Source organism: Salmo salar, chromosome ssa17 (genome assembly GCF_905237065.1).
Source record: "Salmo salar chromosome ssa17, Ssal_v3.1, whole genome shotgun sequence".
Classification (NCBI taxonomy): Eukaryota; Metazoa; Chordata; class Actinopteri; order Salmoniformes; family Salmonidae; genus Salmo; species Salmo salar.
Window position 1 is genome coordinate 77,319,553 of NC_059458.1, and position 16,568 is coordinate 77,336,120.

The 16,568-nt window shown below is 41.2% G+C and overlaps 1 protein-coding gene across 4 annotated transcripts in view; it reads right to left on the reverse strand.

Moving 5' to 3' along the window:
* The window catches only part of mkrn1 (makorin, ring finger protein, 1), a 29,840-nt gene extending 14,197 nt beyond the window's left edge, over positions 1-15,643 (reverse strand). For all 4 annotated transcript variants that reach the window (XR_006760188.1, XM_045700176.1, XM_045700175.1 and 1 more), the window contains exons 1-2: positions 15,456-15,643; positions 14,399-14,533 (exon numbers count right to left, since the gene is read on the reverse strand). Coding sequence is in view for 3 of the 4 variants with exons in the window: in XM_045700176.1 (XP_045556132.1) it covers positions 14,399-14,533; positions 15,456-15,523 (203 nt within the window). In the remaining variant the exon portion in view is untranslated. The remainder of the gene's footprint in view (positions 1-14,398; positions 14,534-15,455) is intronic.
* Positions 15,644-16,568: the final 925 nt, after the last annotated feature.

Here is a 16,568-nt window from a genome sequence, read left to right on the forward strand (position 1 = left end):
GATTCAATGTTAAGGTTTATCTAGGCCATCATCATAATGTCATCCAGGGAACTGAACTCATCTTACAACCTACTTTTTTATTCAAGACAAAGCTTCAAACCCACAACCCTGGCGTTGTAAGCACTATGCTTTACCAACTGAGTTACACGGGACCTCCTCCTCCTCCTCCTACGTTGGGATCCTATATAGATGTGTGTAGACTAGCACTCAGTTGGGATTCTACACACAGGTGTATAGACTACTACTGAGCAGTAGCAGTAGCAGCAGCAGCAGTCTACACAGGTATACAGAATCCCAACGTAGTAGTAGTTATAACATTGGAGTCCCACAAGGGTCAATATTAGGCCACCTTCTGTTGACCATCTATATAAAATGATCTCCCACTTGCTTGCCCACAAGTTAACATGCTGATGATACAGTTCTGTATGTACACTCAAAAACAAAACTAGTTGTTAACAAGTTAACTAAAGCTATGGTACATGTTTCTAAAAATTAATGACTAATTCTTAACCGCCATTTTAATAAAATTGACAAGATTGTACTTCTCTAAGAAATCCATTGATTGTTCCCAACCAGCTGTTCTTGTTAAAACGGGGGAGAATCTGAAAGTTGTGGTTAACTTCTCTCTGCATCATTTTGGACTCCAACTTGACATGTAAGGATCATGTGAAGAAGGTGGTGGTGGTGGTGGTCAACACGGTTAAGTTTGGATTAACCAACTTTAGGTTTTTATATAAAAAAGGCCTTTCCTTCCTCTGGAGGTCTGCTGTGATCTTCTCACATCTGAGATAATGCCTCACATGCTGGTCACAAGCAGGAACTACTATTCTGAAACCAACTGAAATCACTCCACAATAAACAAACACTTCAGATTGTTGATAACAAACCAAACAGTTTCCCTCATGTCATATAACTTACAAACATAATTGATTTAAGTCTGGATAACTTCAAGCAGTATGTAGATGAATGCCTTGTCTTTAAGATCCTGCATGGTCTTGCCCCTCCACCCCTATGGCGGCATATCATGCTCAAGGAAAGCACCTTCAGGATAACAAGGGCAGTAACTAGAAGGGATTGCATTGTCCCTTTTCGACACAGTATTAAAAAAAAATGAAAAATTAAAATAAATTAATACAAATATTTAAAAATTAATAAAAATATTTTTACAATTTAAAATTTTTAAAAAATTTAATAATTTAAAAAAATAAACAATTAAAACATTCGTTATTCTCCGTTAGAGCTACAATATACTGGAATGCAATGCCCATGGACTTGAGAAGCTGCATTGATTATTGTATTTTGTTTTAGTTATATTGAAAACATAGCTCAAATCTATCCAAACCTGTACACACGAGTACTGTGGTTCCTCATACGTAAGATGACTGTTGTTGTTGATGTCGTTAGAATGATATATTATTGGATGTAATGATATGTTGTATTGTTTTAGTCAGTATGTGTTTAGTGGCTGTGTAAAGGCCCTTACCTGCCCAGGGACTACGGCTGCTAATTAGCTTTTGGCTAATCCCGGTACATTCACATAGCTGTTATATTGATTTATGTACATTGTCCCCTATAAATATAGTAACAGTCTACACAGATGTATATAGAATCCCAGCTGAGTAGTGTAGTACTAGTCTACACACTATATTACTCAGTTGGGATTCTATATACACATCTGTGTAGACTACAAATAACATTTACATAACAGGTTTCTTCTCAGCTGTCACCATTAAAACAGAGTGTACAGACCACTGCTATGAAGGAAGTGTCAAGCTGGCAACATGAACAGCAAAGAATAATTCATTTAACAGATTTAAGGCATTTCTGTAGGCTGAATTTTACAGACGTCTTATCGAGTAATGAACTCTGACCTCTGGGGACTGGGTCTAGGTTTAGACTACAGATGAATCCCTCTGGGGACTGGGTCTAGGTTTAGACTACAGCTGAATCCCTCTGGGGACTGGGTCTAGGTTTAGACTCCTCTGGGGACTGGGTCTAGGTTTAGACTACAGCTGAATCCCTCTGGGGACTGGGTCTAGGTTTAGACTACAGCTGAATCCCTCTGGGGACTGGGTCTAGGTTTAGACTACAGCTGAATCCCTCTGGGGACTGGGTCTAGGTTTAGACTACAGCTGAATACCTCTGGGGACTGGGTCTAGGTTTCTACTAGTCTACTTAGAGAACCAGACAGAACGTTTGCATTGGGCAAACAAGAGGTGCTGATGGGGGGGGAGAAAGGACCGGGGGGGACGGCTGGAGAGACAGGTGGGGATGAAGAACACATTAATAAAATGACTGAAGAGCCGTGGAATCACACCAACCAACAAGGGAGGTGGGCAGTCAAAGAGAACAGCGAAGAGAGACACTTATGCAATTGCCATGCAGGCCGCAGTTCTCTACATCCTGCCCTGGGGCTGCAGAAAGACCGACTGCATCCCAATTGGCACCCTATTCCCTTTATAGAGCAGTACTTTTGATCAGACCTATAGGCCTAGTAGTGCACTATATAGGGAATAGGGCTCTGGTCTAAAGTAGTGCACTATATAGGGAATAGGGTGCCATTTGGGACCCAGAGAGAGAACGCCACAATAGCTCCAGGACCCGGTAGTTCATCTACAATAAAGAGCCCACAGAAGAGCCCTTTCTCTGGCTGCCCCTTCTCCTGTCTAACCCCCTCGCTCCTCCTCTCCACCTCCTTCCTCCACCCTTCTCCTGTCTAACCCCCTCGCTCCTCCTCTCCACCTCCCCTCCTTCCTCCACCCTTCTCCTGTCTAACCCCCTCGCTCCTCCTCTCCACCTCCCCTCCTTCCTCCACCCTTCTCCTGTCTAACCCCCTCGCTCCTCCTCTCCACCTCCCCTCCTTCCTCCACCCTTCTCCTGTCTAACCCCCTCGCTCCTCCTCTCCACCTCCCCTCCTTCCTCCACCCTTCTCCTGTCTAACCCCCTCGCTCCTCCTCTCCACCTCCCCTCCTTCCTCCACCCTTCTCCTGTCTAACCCCCTCGCTCCTCCTCTCCACCTCCCCTCCTTCCTCCACCCTTCTCCTGTCTAACCCCCTCGCTCCTCCTCTCCACCTCCCCTCCTTCCTCCACCCTTCTCCTGTCTAACCCCCTCGCTCCTCCTCTCCACCTCCCCTCCTTCCTCCACCCTTCTCCTGTCTAACCCCCTCGCTCCTCCTCTCCACCTCCCCTCCTTCCTCCACCCTTCTCCTGTCTAACCCCCTCGCTCCTCCTCTCCACCTCCCCTCCTTCCTCCACCCTTCTCCTGTCTAACCCCCTCGCTCCTCCTCTCCACCTCCCCTCCTTCCTCCACCCTTCTTCTTCTTCCTCCCTCCTCCACCTTCTTCCACCTCCCCCCTCTTCTTCCACCCTTCTTCCTCCCTCCTCTACCTCATCCTACTCCTCTAGCCCCCCTATGGAATAATGAGGGCTGATACATCATCATATGGACTGACCGGAGGAATGTCCCTTTACATACCAACAGCAGCAGCACAACGCTACACATGTTCAAGTCCTCTCAGTGGGCAGGCTAGTAGTCAAATAAATACTCTGTATGGGAAAAGTACAAGTTATTACCATATCCATCCAGACAGCTAAACAAAACACATTCCCTTTAAGTCTAGTTACATAACAACAACAGCTCAATGCTACACCGGTTCAGGTCTAAGCCATCTCAGTGGGTAGGCTAGAAGGCAAATGCTCACAGAGTCAGCAGCCTATGGATGGACTATGTAAATCCTTGTTATTACCATACATCTAGGCTAGACAGCTAACAAAAGCAAATCGTGTGCCATCCCAAATAGCACCCCTTATTCCCGATATAGTGCACTACATTTGATCAGGGCCCTGGTCAAATGTAGTGCACTAAATAGGGAAAAGGGTGCCTTTTGGGACTAAACAGACAGTTGACCTGGGGGTATGCTAGCAGCGGTAACTATGGGATGGTAACTATGGGGATGCTGCTAAAAGCAGATAAATAGGGGAGACGCTGTCTGAACGAACTGGTTGAACTCATGTCTGGTTTAAAACTCAATGAGAAGTCCACAAACAACTGTGGTGAGAATGAGTTCAGTGAGATTTCTTAGGATGTGATGTAGGCTAGGACTCCCACGCTGACGGCATAGCCTGCACTGTGCTTCCTGGGTCTCATTGATTTAGTCTATTGTTTAAAAAAAACGCAAATAGTAGTCCATTTAAAAATGTTCACTAGTACCCGTTAGCCCATACAACTCTCACTTCACATAACAATACATACGATTACTCAAGTGAGTATCTCAACTCGGCACAATTAAAATGTTCTCTCAGTGTGCCATTTCAGGGCGACCCGCATTTTTCCTTCTCACAACAAAGTCTCACATTTCAGTCTCAATCCCATTTCCCAGCCTGTCATTTTCTTTTTAAAAACGGATAACACCATGAAAGGCCTTGCTTGGGCAAACTTTCCTAGGAGTAACAACATCACAGCATAGAAATGCAACCCAAGATTATTTACACAGTAAGAGACATTGTAGGGAAGTTTGACTTTCTCAGAACACAATGTAAATATGGGTGTTTGATTTGATGGAGTGTTTGAGTTGTTGGGTAATTGTCATGTTGACCTAATCTAGCCTAGGTCAGTTTGGGTACTCTTACCCACTCCTAACGGTCATTGTAACGCCAAACCATAGGAGTTGGCAAGACCACACAAACATCTGGGACCAGGCTAATGTTTTACCTTTTAGTCATTTAGCAGAAGCTCTTATCTAGAGAGAGACTTACAGTTAAGAGCATTCATCTCCAGATAGCTAGGTGGGACAACCACATATCAGTCAGTACATTTATCTTCAGATAGCTAGGTGGGACAACCACATATCATAGTCAGGACATTCATCTCCAGATAGCTAGGTGGGACAACCACATATCAGTCAGTACATTCATTAGAGGTCCACCGATTATGATTTTTCAACGCCGATACCGATTATTGGAGAGAGAGAGAGAGAAAAGGCGATAACGATTCAATGGGCCGATTTATTTATTTATATATAATGACAATTACAACAACACTGAATTAACACTTATTTTAACTTAATATAATACATAAATAAAATCTATTCAGTCTCAAATAATGAAACATGATCAATTGGTTTAAATAATGCAAAAACACAGTGTTGGAGAAGACAGTAAAAGTGCAATATGTGCCATGTAAAAAAGCTAAACGTTTAAGTTCCTTGCTCAGAACATATGAAAGCTGGTGGTTCAATATTCCCAGTTAAGACGTTTTAGGTTGTAGTTATTATAGGAATTATGACGCGTCGACTATTTCCCTCTATACCGTTTGTATTTCATATACCTTTGACTATTGGACGTTCTAATAGGCACTTTAGTATTGCCAGCCTAATCTCAGGAGTTGATAGGCTTGAAGTCATAAACAGCACTGTGATTCAAGCATTGCTAAGAGCTGCTGGCAAACGCAGTAAAGTTTAAATGAATGCTTACGAGTCTGCTGCTGCCTTCCACCACTCAGACTGCTCTATCAAATCATAGACTTCATTATAATATAACAAAAAACGAAATACGAGCCTTTGGTCATTAATATGGTCAGAACCGGAAACCATCATTTCGAAAACAAAACGTTTATTCTTTCAGTGAAATACGGAACCGTTTCGTATTTTATCGAACGGGTAACAACCCTAAGTCTAAATATTGCTGTTACATTGCACAACCTTCAATGCTATGTCATAATTACGTAAAATTCGGGCAAATTAGTTCGCAACGAGCCAGGCGGCCCAAACTGTTGCATAAACCCTGACTCTGCGTGCAATGAACGCAAGAGAAGTGACAATTTTTCCCCTAGTTAATATTGCCTGCTAACATGAATTTCGTTTAACTAAATATGCAGGTTTAAAAAATAAATACTTCTGTGTATTGATTTTAAGAAAGGCATTGATGTTTATGGTTAGGTTCATTCGTGCAACGATTGTGCTTTTTTCACAAAAGCGCTTTTGTTAAATCCTCACCCATTTGGCGAAGTAGGCTGTGATTCGATGATAAATTAACAGGCACCGCATTGATTATATGCAACGCAGGACAAGCTAGTTAACCTAGTAATATCAACCATGTGTAGTTAACTAGTGATTATGTTAAAGATTGATTGTTTTTTATAAGATAAGTTTAATGCTAGCTAGCAACTTACCTTGGCTCCTTGCTGCACTCGTGTAACAGGTAGTCAGTGTGGTGGCTAATTTCCGCATTACCAAATGAGGAGTTACAAACGCACCAGTCCGAGTTAAACTACATCTTTAATACTTAAGATACTTTTGCAAAAGTTCTTGACCCCACTAATGCATTCTCTCGAATGAACCAGGAAGGTGATTACAGAATGGCTACAGGGATCTTTTATAGCAACGATACAGCCCCTTCAACGTACATTGACAAACCACAGATACTTAGTAACAGTTCACAAAGGTTAAGTTTTGTATGACAGATATCAATAAAACACATCAGACAGTAACTGCTATGTCAACAGGATTAATGGTATAGCCCAGTATCTGGTCTCCTTAGAACCGTCCCTCCCTGGTACGGTATTGAACAGAACTATTTCATCCAGTGGCATATATCAATTGTCAACTCTAGATACTCCCATCTCAAGCAAACCCCCTCTTGACCCTACTCCTGGACAGGCTCACTGGAGGGAGTGAGCATCTAGGCCATATATTATCACAGGATAAGTGTGAGATCTAAGAGAGAACATACAAGGGTCCATTTACTGCCATAATCCTCCCCACAATAAAGAAAAGGAGGGAGTGACTTGCTCACAGACATTGTGGAGACAAGTCATTGGTTCCCCAGTAATCACGCCATCCCTTCACATGGTTTAAGAAATAGGTAAAGACACATTCCCATGACGACAAGTCTAACCTCTCCCCTCTCTGGGCCCCAAGTGTCTGAGACCCAGCTAAGGTAGACGTGCAACTGACAAGACACCAGAGTCCAATGGACAATTTCTAATGATAAGTACCTCAAATAAGCATATTATACTAATAAAACATCTTAATTATCTATGTTACCCAACTAATTCTGATTCGTCCACGACGTCAGCCTGCCACGCAGTCTCCTCGTGAATTGCAATGTAATCGGCCATAATCGGTATCCAAAAATGCTGATTACCGATTGTTATGAAAACTTGATACTTGATACACTTCTAAAAGCCTGCATCACACCATAGCCTGCTGAATTCACAAGAACTTTCCTTTAATTTTGGGCACAAATGAAAAACGTGGCACTGACTCACCCATGGATTGATGTTTCAGCATCGTTTGGCGTTCGACGAGCCACATGGACGTGCAGTTACAAGCCTGCTGGAGAGTTAGTGGCAGGTGGACGAGCAATGTCCACCGTCATAGTACGGATGAAGCCTGACCTGGAATGTGAAGCTAACTGAAGCTGGTAAGGTTTTCTAAGCAGATCTATATTGCTTCATGGGATACAGGCTGATATGATATCCCATTGCTAGGGCCCTTAATGACCTCTAGCCTGGTTGATCCCGGTATAGGCGCGTGCGTGCAAGCAAATTGAACATGTTGATATTAGGAAACCGCTGTGGCGTTCTTAAGTGTCAGAAGATTCCCCGGAAGAGAATTCCACTATACAGCCTGCTAACTGTTTTCAGAAGCAAAGCTGACTTACCAGTCACTGACTGCACTAAACATACTGTATCCTACTGCCGTCTCAGTCAATACTAAACATACCGTATCCTACTGCCGTCTCCGTCAATACTAAACATACCGTATCCTACTGCCGTCTCCGTCAATACTAAACATACCGTATCCTACTGCCGTCAATACTAAACATACCGTATCCTACTGCCGTCTCCGTCAATACTAAACATACCGTATCCTACTGCCGTCTCCGTCAATACTAAACATACCGTATCCTACTGCTGTCTCCGTCAATACTAAACATACTGTATCCTACTGCTGTCTCCGTCAATACTAAACATACCGTATCCTACTGCTGTCTCCGTCAATACTAAACATACCGTATCCTACTGCCGTCTCCGTCAATACTAAACATACCCTATCCTACTGCTGTCTCCGTCAATACTAAACATACTGTATCCTACTGCCGTCTCCGTCAATACTAAACATACTGTATCCTACTGCCGTCTCCGTCAATACTAAACATACTGTATCCTACTGCCGTCTCCGTCAATACTAAACATACTGTATCCTACTGCCGTCTCCGTCAATCCTAAACATACTGTATCCTACTGCTGTCTCCGTCAATACTAAACAAACTGTATCCTACTGCTGTCTCCGTCAATACTAAACAAACTGTATCCTACTGCTGTCTCCGTCAATACTAAACATACTGTATCCTACTGCCGTCTCCGTCAATACTAAACATACTGTATCCTACTGCTGTCTCCGTCAATACTAAACATACTGTATCCTGCTGCCAATGGCCTGCATCTAAGATGTAAACACAGCCTTTTGATCGGCTGTCAGCGTGTTAACTAAAGTTAGCTCCCAAAGACTGAAATAAGATATCTGTTTTTAGTGCACTTGAAATATGCAGAATGCAATATGAATGGTCTATATCATTCTTGGCATCTGACCGCAAGGCGCTACAGAGGGTAGTGCGTACGGCCCAGTACATCACTGGGGCCGAGCTCCCTGCCATCCAGGACCTCGATACCAGGCGGTGTCAGAGGAAGGCCCTAAAAGACTCAGCCACCCAAAGCATTACTGATGCAGGATCCTGAACAGCTTCTCCCCCTCAAGCCATAAGACTGATAAATAGTTAGTTTAAGATGCACTATGCAGACATCGCTCAGTCATTTCCTGGTTACAAAAAATTACAATAGTTCACTTAATTTCAGTTTGACACAAAACAAGCAAGCATAGTGTAGAGAATCATTGTTCCATCTAAACTACTGAAATATATTTTCCATTATCAAAAATATATCTTTCTTTTTCAGCTATTTCGAAGCTAGTGTACAAAACCGAAAGGAAAAAAAACTTAAAATTTAACAGGAAGCATAGAAATAGCACACATAGAACAGCTCTACCACTTTAGACTTGCTTTCAATGAGCATTACAGAGCTATAACACACATTTCTATGTGAATTTGGGTTGGGTCGCCTAAAGTGACACATTGCAGCTTTAAATATTTAACCAAATAGCTGGACGATCTGCACTGACCCTGTTCACACAAATTTTGTGTATATAGTCAAGTTGCTATTACCCATTGACTCTACTGTTACCCCCCCCCAATGTGTATATAGTCAAGTTATCATTTCCTATATTATTTTATGAGTTATACTTTTGGCTATTTTTCTTTCTCTCTACATTGTTGGGAAGGAACCGTAAGCAAGCATTTCACTTAGTCTACACCTGTTTGTATTTATTATGGATCCAGACTTCCCGGGGACCAGCTAAATGAAGGCAGTTAGACTGTTTTCTTTTAGTTTGTTTTTTTAACATTACATTCACAGATTTCACTACACACTGACAAAGCATGAAGCATGTGACGAATAAAAATGTGATTTATATGAAGAGGTAACTCCGTTTATCATTTAGAACTAATGCATTGAACGCCGTTTACAGTTGACAAGCTTGGTCAACGTGACCGGCTCGGGATGCTAGCGTTTCATTAGCTAGCTCTGTCAGTGAATTCAATGTTTTAAAAAGCTTTGGTACGACTGTCTGCATTCCAGTAACTAGCAGCAGGCTTGAAAGAAACATTCAAATCATATCATTTGAAACCCAAATAAAACAACGTAGATTAGAAAGATGGGTATCATGTAGGCTACAAATGGGAGGTTTAAAGACAGGTGCATATGCATATTAGCCAATACATACGCCATAGCCTACACATACAGCATACCATGCAATACAATCTCCTCTAAAAGAAAAACAGCTGTACAATGTGCTCTGAAATAAGATGACCAGAGATTGATTTCTAAAACCAGATGAGTTCTCCAATAGCAGCTGCCCAATACCATGGTGGTCATGTATAATGCTGGATGTATTGGACTATAAGGTATAGAGAATGATAAACCAATACCATAGTGGTGATGTATAATGTATTGGACCATAAGGTATAGAGAATGATGAACCAATACCATAGTGGTCAGGTATAATGCTGAATGTATTGGACTATAAGGTATAGAGAATGATAAACCAATACCATAGTGGTCAGGTATAATGCTGGATGTATTGGACTATAAGGTATAGAGAATGATAAACCAATACCATGGTGGTCAGGTATAATGCTGGATGTATTGGACTATAAGGTATAGAGAATGATGAACCAATACCATAGTGGTGATGTATAATGTATTGGACTATAAGGTATAGAGAATGATGAACCAATACCATAGTGGTCATGTATAATGTATTGGACTATAAGGTATAGAGAATGATAAACCAATACCATGGTGGTGATGTATAATGTATTGGACTATATAGAGAATGATGAACCAATACCAAAGTGGTGATGTATAATGTATTGGACTATAAGGTATAGAGAATGATAAACCAATACCATGGTGGTGATGTATAATGTATTGGACTATAAGGTATAGAGAATGATGAACCAATACCATGGTGGTGATGTATAATGTATTGGACTATAAGGTATAGAGAATGATGAACCAATACCATAGTGGTCATGTATAATGTATTGGACTATAAGGTATAGAGAATGATGAACCAATACCATAGTGGTGATGTATAATGTATTGGACTATAAGGTATAGAGAATGATGAACCAATACCATAGTGGTCATGTATAATGTATTGGACTATAAGGTATAGAGAATGATAAACCAATACCATGGTGGTGATGTATAATGTATTGGACTATATAGAGAATGATGAACCAATACCATAGTGGTGATGTATAATGTATTGGACTATAAGGTATAGAGAATGATGAACCAATACCATAGTGGTGATGTATAATGTATTGGACTATAAGGTATAGAGAATGATAAACCAATACCATGGTGGTGATGTATAATGTATTGGACTATATAGAGAATGATGAACCAATACCATAGTGGTGATGTATAATGTATTGGACTATAAGGTATAGAGAATGATAGAGACTGTAGGATTATAGAAAAAGCTGTTGGCGTATTAATGTTGGGAGTTTGAAATAATGTTCAGTGAATGTGAGTATATTTAGGTGGTTTAAATTATTATTAACTTTCCTACTTAATGTTTTAAAAAAGTGGACTGTGCTAAAATCTTGCTAATCCAGTCATTATTGTACCGACTACGACGGTGAGAGACATGTTTTAGATAACGTACGTGTCATGTATCTACCATCTTGGCGGCAGGGTAGCCTAGTGGTTAGAGCGTTGGGCTAGTAACCGAAAGGTTGCAAGTTCGAATCCCCGAGCTGACAATGTACAAATCTGTTGTTCTGCCCCTGAACAAGGCAGTTAACCCACTGTTCCTAGGCCGTCATTGAAAATAAGAATTTGTTCTTAACCGACTTGCCTAGTTAAATAAAAGGTCAAATATGTATATACATTCCAACACCATCACAAATAGTGATTCACCATGTATGAGTACAGAGACAAAATAGAAAATGTCTCAGGCAGTATTTGACGTATCTAAATAAAGTGTAACCTACTAATCCATGTCTAGATAGAGAAGTGGCGTGTTGGGGAACAATCTTACAGTCCAGAAATGACAGCTATACCATCTATGGCAAAAGCATTGGTCTCTGCTGGAGACAGTAGAACTGTCAACACAGGCTTTCAGTATTGCCCCGACCTCTCTGTAGGAACATTCATGTACCCAGGCACCAATGGTGTATGGAAAGGATCCCACCCTGGTCACTGATGTAGATGACCGATTTTAGAGAGAGAGACAAGTGGCTTAGCAGAATGCAATCTAAAGCTTGTGTGGTCTAGACACAAGAATTCTACCATCTAGGGCTAAAGTTCCTGACGGGGACAATACAACTCTACCATCTAGGGCTAAAGTTCCTGACGGGGACAATACAACTCTACCATCTAGGGCTAAAGTTCCTGACGGGGACAATACAACTCTACCATCTAGGGCTAAAGTTCCTGACGGGGACAATACAACTCTACCATCTAGGGCTAAAGTTCCTGACGGGGACAATACAACTCTACCATCTAGGGCTAAAGTTCCTGACGGGGACAATACAACTCTACCATCTAGGGCTAAAGTTCCTGACGGGGACAATACAACTCTACCATCTAGGGCTAAAGTTCCTGACGGGGACAATACAACTCTACCATCTAGGGCTAAAGTTCCTGACGGGGACAATATAATTCTCATCATGACATGTTACAGTAAGTAGTACAATGATCCGTTTGTCACCTGTTAAACTGATTTTATATTGAATTTAATCTTTGATATGCTCAAACAAGCATGTGTAAATGTTGTTGGTGCTCTTCAACTCTAAAATGCACTAGATTGTATAAGACAAAACCTACAAATAAAAAGACAACAGGCAAATGCATTTGTGGTTTCTCCTCAGAGGTGAGTGAATAAGCCCATGCTTGGTGAATAGCAGTTGGTTGATCTCTGAGAGAAGGACACAGGAGAGCTGAATAGATCGTGAGAGACAAAAGTGAAAGAAAATCATCACCACAAAGGAATGTAGTTTGTGAGCTATAAAACGAACATCCTGACAGTCTGAGGCAGGGTGCTCTGCAATCATCTTACTATTGACAGGGATAATGTGGCATTTCTTATTTGTTAGTATGAATGAAATGAGTTAGTCCTGCCTTGATGACTGTATAAGATTTACACTACTTGTCCTATAGATTTTTGAAGTCTTAAATTACTTGGAATAAAGTGATAACTAAAAGGCTCCTTGTCCCAGATTTACCTGCTAGCTAGCGGTAAAGCTATCTGTTCCTGCTAGCTAGCAACATATCGACTTGTTGTAACTAGCAAGCTAGCTACATTACTACAGTTGATGCAATCTAAGTTGGGAGTCATTTTACAACTTGCATAGATGGTATCACATTCCTATAACTAAATAGATGACAAATAATTTAAAAAAGTATTTACCTGATAGCAGTTTGTCAGACGGTGGTCTCGCGAGCGGTCTCCAGCTGTACTACCTTAAGTACGGATTACGTGATTGGCAGACGTAGTACCATGGATAGTACACAAGTTCTGATTGGTTTACAGTTTAGTACTCCGTGGCATTTAGCTGTCCAGCTAGCGAACTTAAGTACTTTGAAATAATGTGCAAGAATTGACTTTGCCAAACAGAAATGTGTTCAGAATAAATAAATATACACAAAAGGTAAACCCAAGCTCCTCCCTCCACAGTAGTGCTGAGTGGTTAACCAACATTAAGGTTTATTATTATTCTTCTTTTTTAAACGAATTGACCGACATTGATTCAATTACTTGAATTCCATTTCGTTCTGGTATTTGTGAGCCCAACACAGTTTCTCTAGAGAAATCAAATAATTTGAGAGAAATCAAGTTAGGAACGATGTAGGATGCTGGAAGTGGTAGTTTTCATTAAGCAAATATTCAACCTAGTTCAAAGCAGAAACGTGGTAATAAACTACAATGACCATAATTCATTGTGCCATTTTTTTCCAGCTCAGAGAGTGATCAGAGAGGAAGAGGCGAAGCGAGAGGTTTTACTCTTGGCAAAATAAGCACAATGACTTTCTATGGGCTTATTTTGGACCTAAGCTTGTCACCTGCCTTCCTGCTTTTGTGACAGTGACTGCAATTGTTAGGGTCTGAGACATGAGCATCTCATCATTGTTTACAGATCTCTGGACGGATACACTTTTTACACCTGCTACGTTGGGTTAGATACACTCAGACCACATGAGAGAGAAACTTACACAACGACAAGAGGGACAGAGACAGTTTGTGAAAGTATACCTCATCTACTATGAAGAACTAGTAAAATGATTGTATGGCTGCAGAGCTGTCTGACATAGGCAGGCTGACTACAGACAGTACAGTATGGGCAGGACAGAAAGTTAGATGGCCTGGCTGGCTGGCTGCTACTGCCTGAACAGAGATGATCAGGCTACTTTAAGGAATGAAAAGTAAATCACCAAATTAAACCCCAAGTAAAATACAAAACTGAAATATTCATAATTTCATTGTTGTCTACTAAATGTGGAACTTAGAGACAATGGAATGTTTTTAATGTTTTGACAATTGAATGTTCACTATTTTTGGCTTTGGAATTTCCATTAAAAAGCTTTAAAATAATTGTAACACCATTATTTCATAATGTATTTACTGTAAATAGCTGAACCGACCTCAAAAAGCACCAAATCGCTCAGCACGACTTGGCAGAGCTCTATTAATCTCAAAACGTAAAGCAGATAGCTTGCTATGGCCCACCACTTACAAGACACATATTAAACACTTGAAATAAGCTTTACCTGCACCGGTCCCCAAACACACAGTTTCCTTTCTGAAAGAACTTGCAAATCATAGCTGCAGCTGGTTGGCTGGTGTTAAGATCATGGGAATATCGACAGTTGGTGCCTTCTTTGCAAAGCCCATGCATGAAATACCTGCGAATAACCAAAAAACTAAAGTCACACAGATGATTTGAAATCTGCTCTGTTGAAATACCTGCAAATGGAAAGACAAAATGAAAAATGTCTGCTAAAGTTATTCCACATCGATTACAACAAACAAACAGCCTGAATTTAGCTTTTGAACCAAACAATGATGCTCGTTGTAAAACGTTATTGTGGGAATATGAAGGGTAGCAACAATTCTTCCTGTTATCAACATTTTATTTTTTATCACTTGCGACAAATAAGACCTAATGATACAAATATCTCAGGAGCTTTGACTCAATATTCCACTACAACTAATATCCAGCGGAATTCACAGACCAGTGGATAGCTAGTAAACAGACTAGCAATATTACCAAACTGGTGTTGACGGTTATGACCAATTTCAGAGTGTAATTAACTAGCTAACATTAACTAACAGAGTAAACACTCCCTGGTTTATATCATTCTAGCTAGTTAGCTGGATGTCTCTACCGCATTTAAGCTTTGGTCGAGGAATGAGAGCTCTGCGAAATATCCAACCATATTACAACCCCCCCGGAATCATTTCAGTGTTTAGCTGATGAATATTACCCAACCATATTTAACAATTTGATGATGTTAATGATATGAATTCAGTGTGTGTTTGCCGCTGGTTGTCCGTGCGTTTTCCTTTCGTGTTGCCATTGCGGATGTTACTGTCTTTACTTTGAATCGTATGGAGAATAGCTCTCTAGCTAATGGCTCAACTGCAGGACGAATCCGTTTACCATCGGCTGGCTGGATCACAACAAACACAGCTGGGCTTGCTACGGGAGCACAAAAGACGGCGTTGGAAGTCTCTTAACAAACGGCCAAACCCCGGCGTTTTGGTTACAAACCATGGACAACATCAATATAGTTGTGCTAAATTGATCCCCGGGTCTTGTCCTACCTGCAGGTGACGTGTTTGGTCCAGGCTCCTGTTATTGCTGGAGCCGCTGTAGCTGCTGCCTCCGCCATTGCTGTTATGTTGAGGTTGAAGCCCAGTACCCGGATCTTCCGGAAAGTCGAGCTCCGAATCGGGAATCTTCGGAAAAATCGACGCTGCTGCTGTTTCTGTGCTTGTGACCTGTAATGAAGCCCATGCACCGACCTACCGCCAGAGGGCACGCCAGAGCAGCAGGATATTTCAGACAAATCAATCAAATAATCTGAACACAGATAGAACAATGAGACATATTTTACCCGATGTATAAATGTGAAGCATCCGGTTGGGTCAAATATGGTGATGAGAGGAAGCCCAGTGGACGGCAGTGGAGAAGATCGAGGGTGAGATTATGCAAATGTTCTCATCTATGAATAATTTGATCTGAATACAGTTTTCTGTTACCAAAACTAGAATTTGTTACGAACAGAGTGGACCAAATTTTGTTGATTTTACCCTTTGCCAAAGTTGTAAAAAATGTTGTTGTTTAGGAGCGCGCTTCACAGAGTAGGCGGTCCCTAACGGAAATATGCAAATAATGTTAAAATGCACCAATAGGATCGAGCTTGCTTGGATCTGCTCCCTGCTTGCTTGTTCCGCGCACTATGACTAATTTATTCCCATCGGAAACGACAGTCTGGTATATCTTGGGTCAGTTGTAAAAATCTTTGATTCACATTATGAGGTCATAATAAACTGACAGAACAGATATGCTGTTATGCAAATGCAACATCACATCCTGAGGTGTGCAGCGGTCTAAGGCACTGCATCGCAGTGCTAGAGGCGCCACTACAGACCTTGGTTCGATTCCGGGCTGTATCACAACCAGCTGTGATCGTGAGTCCCAGAGGGTAACGCCAATTGGCCTAGCGTCGTCCGGGTAAGTGGAGGGTTTGGCCGGGGTAGGCCGTCATTGTAAATAAGAATTTGTTCTTAACTGACTTGTCTAGTTAAATAAAAACATTTTTTTTTACATCAATTGCGTAATCACCCATCGTTATGAGAATTTATACAAAGTCATTTAAGAAGTAGACAATTCATTATGATGTAGTTGTAACACTATCTATGTGTTCAGAGAAT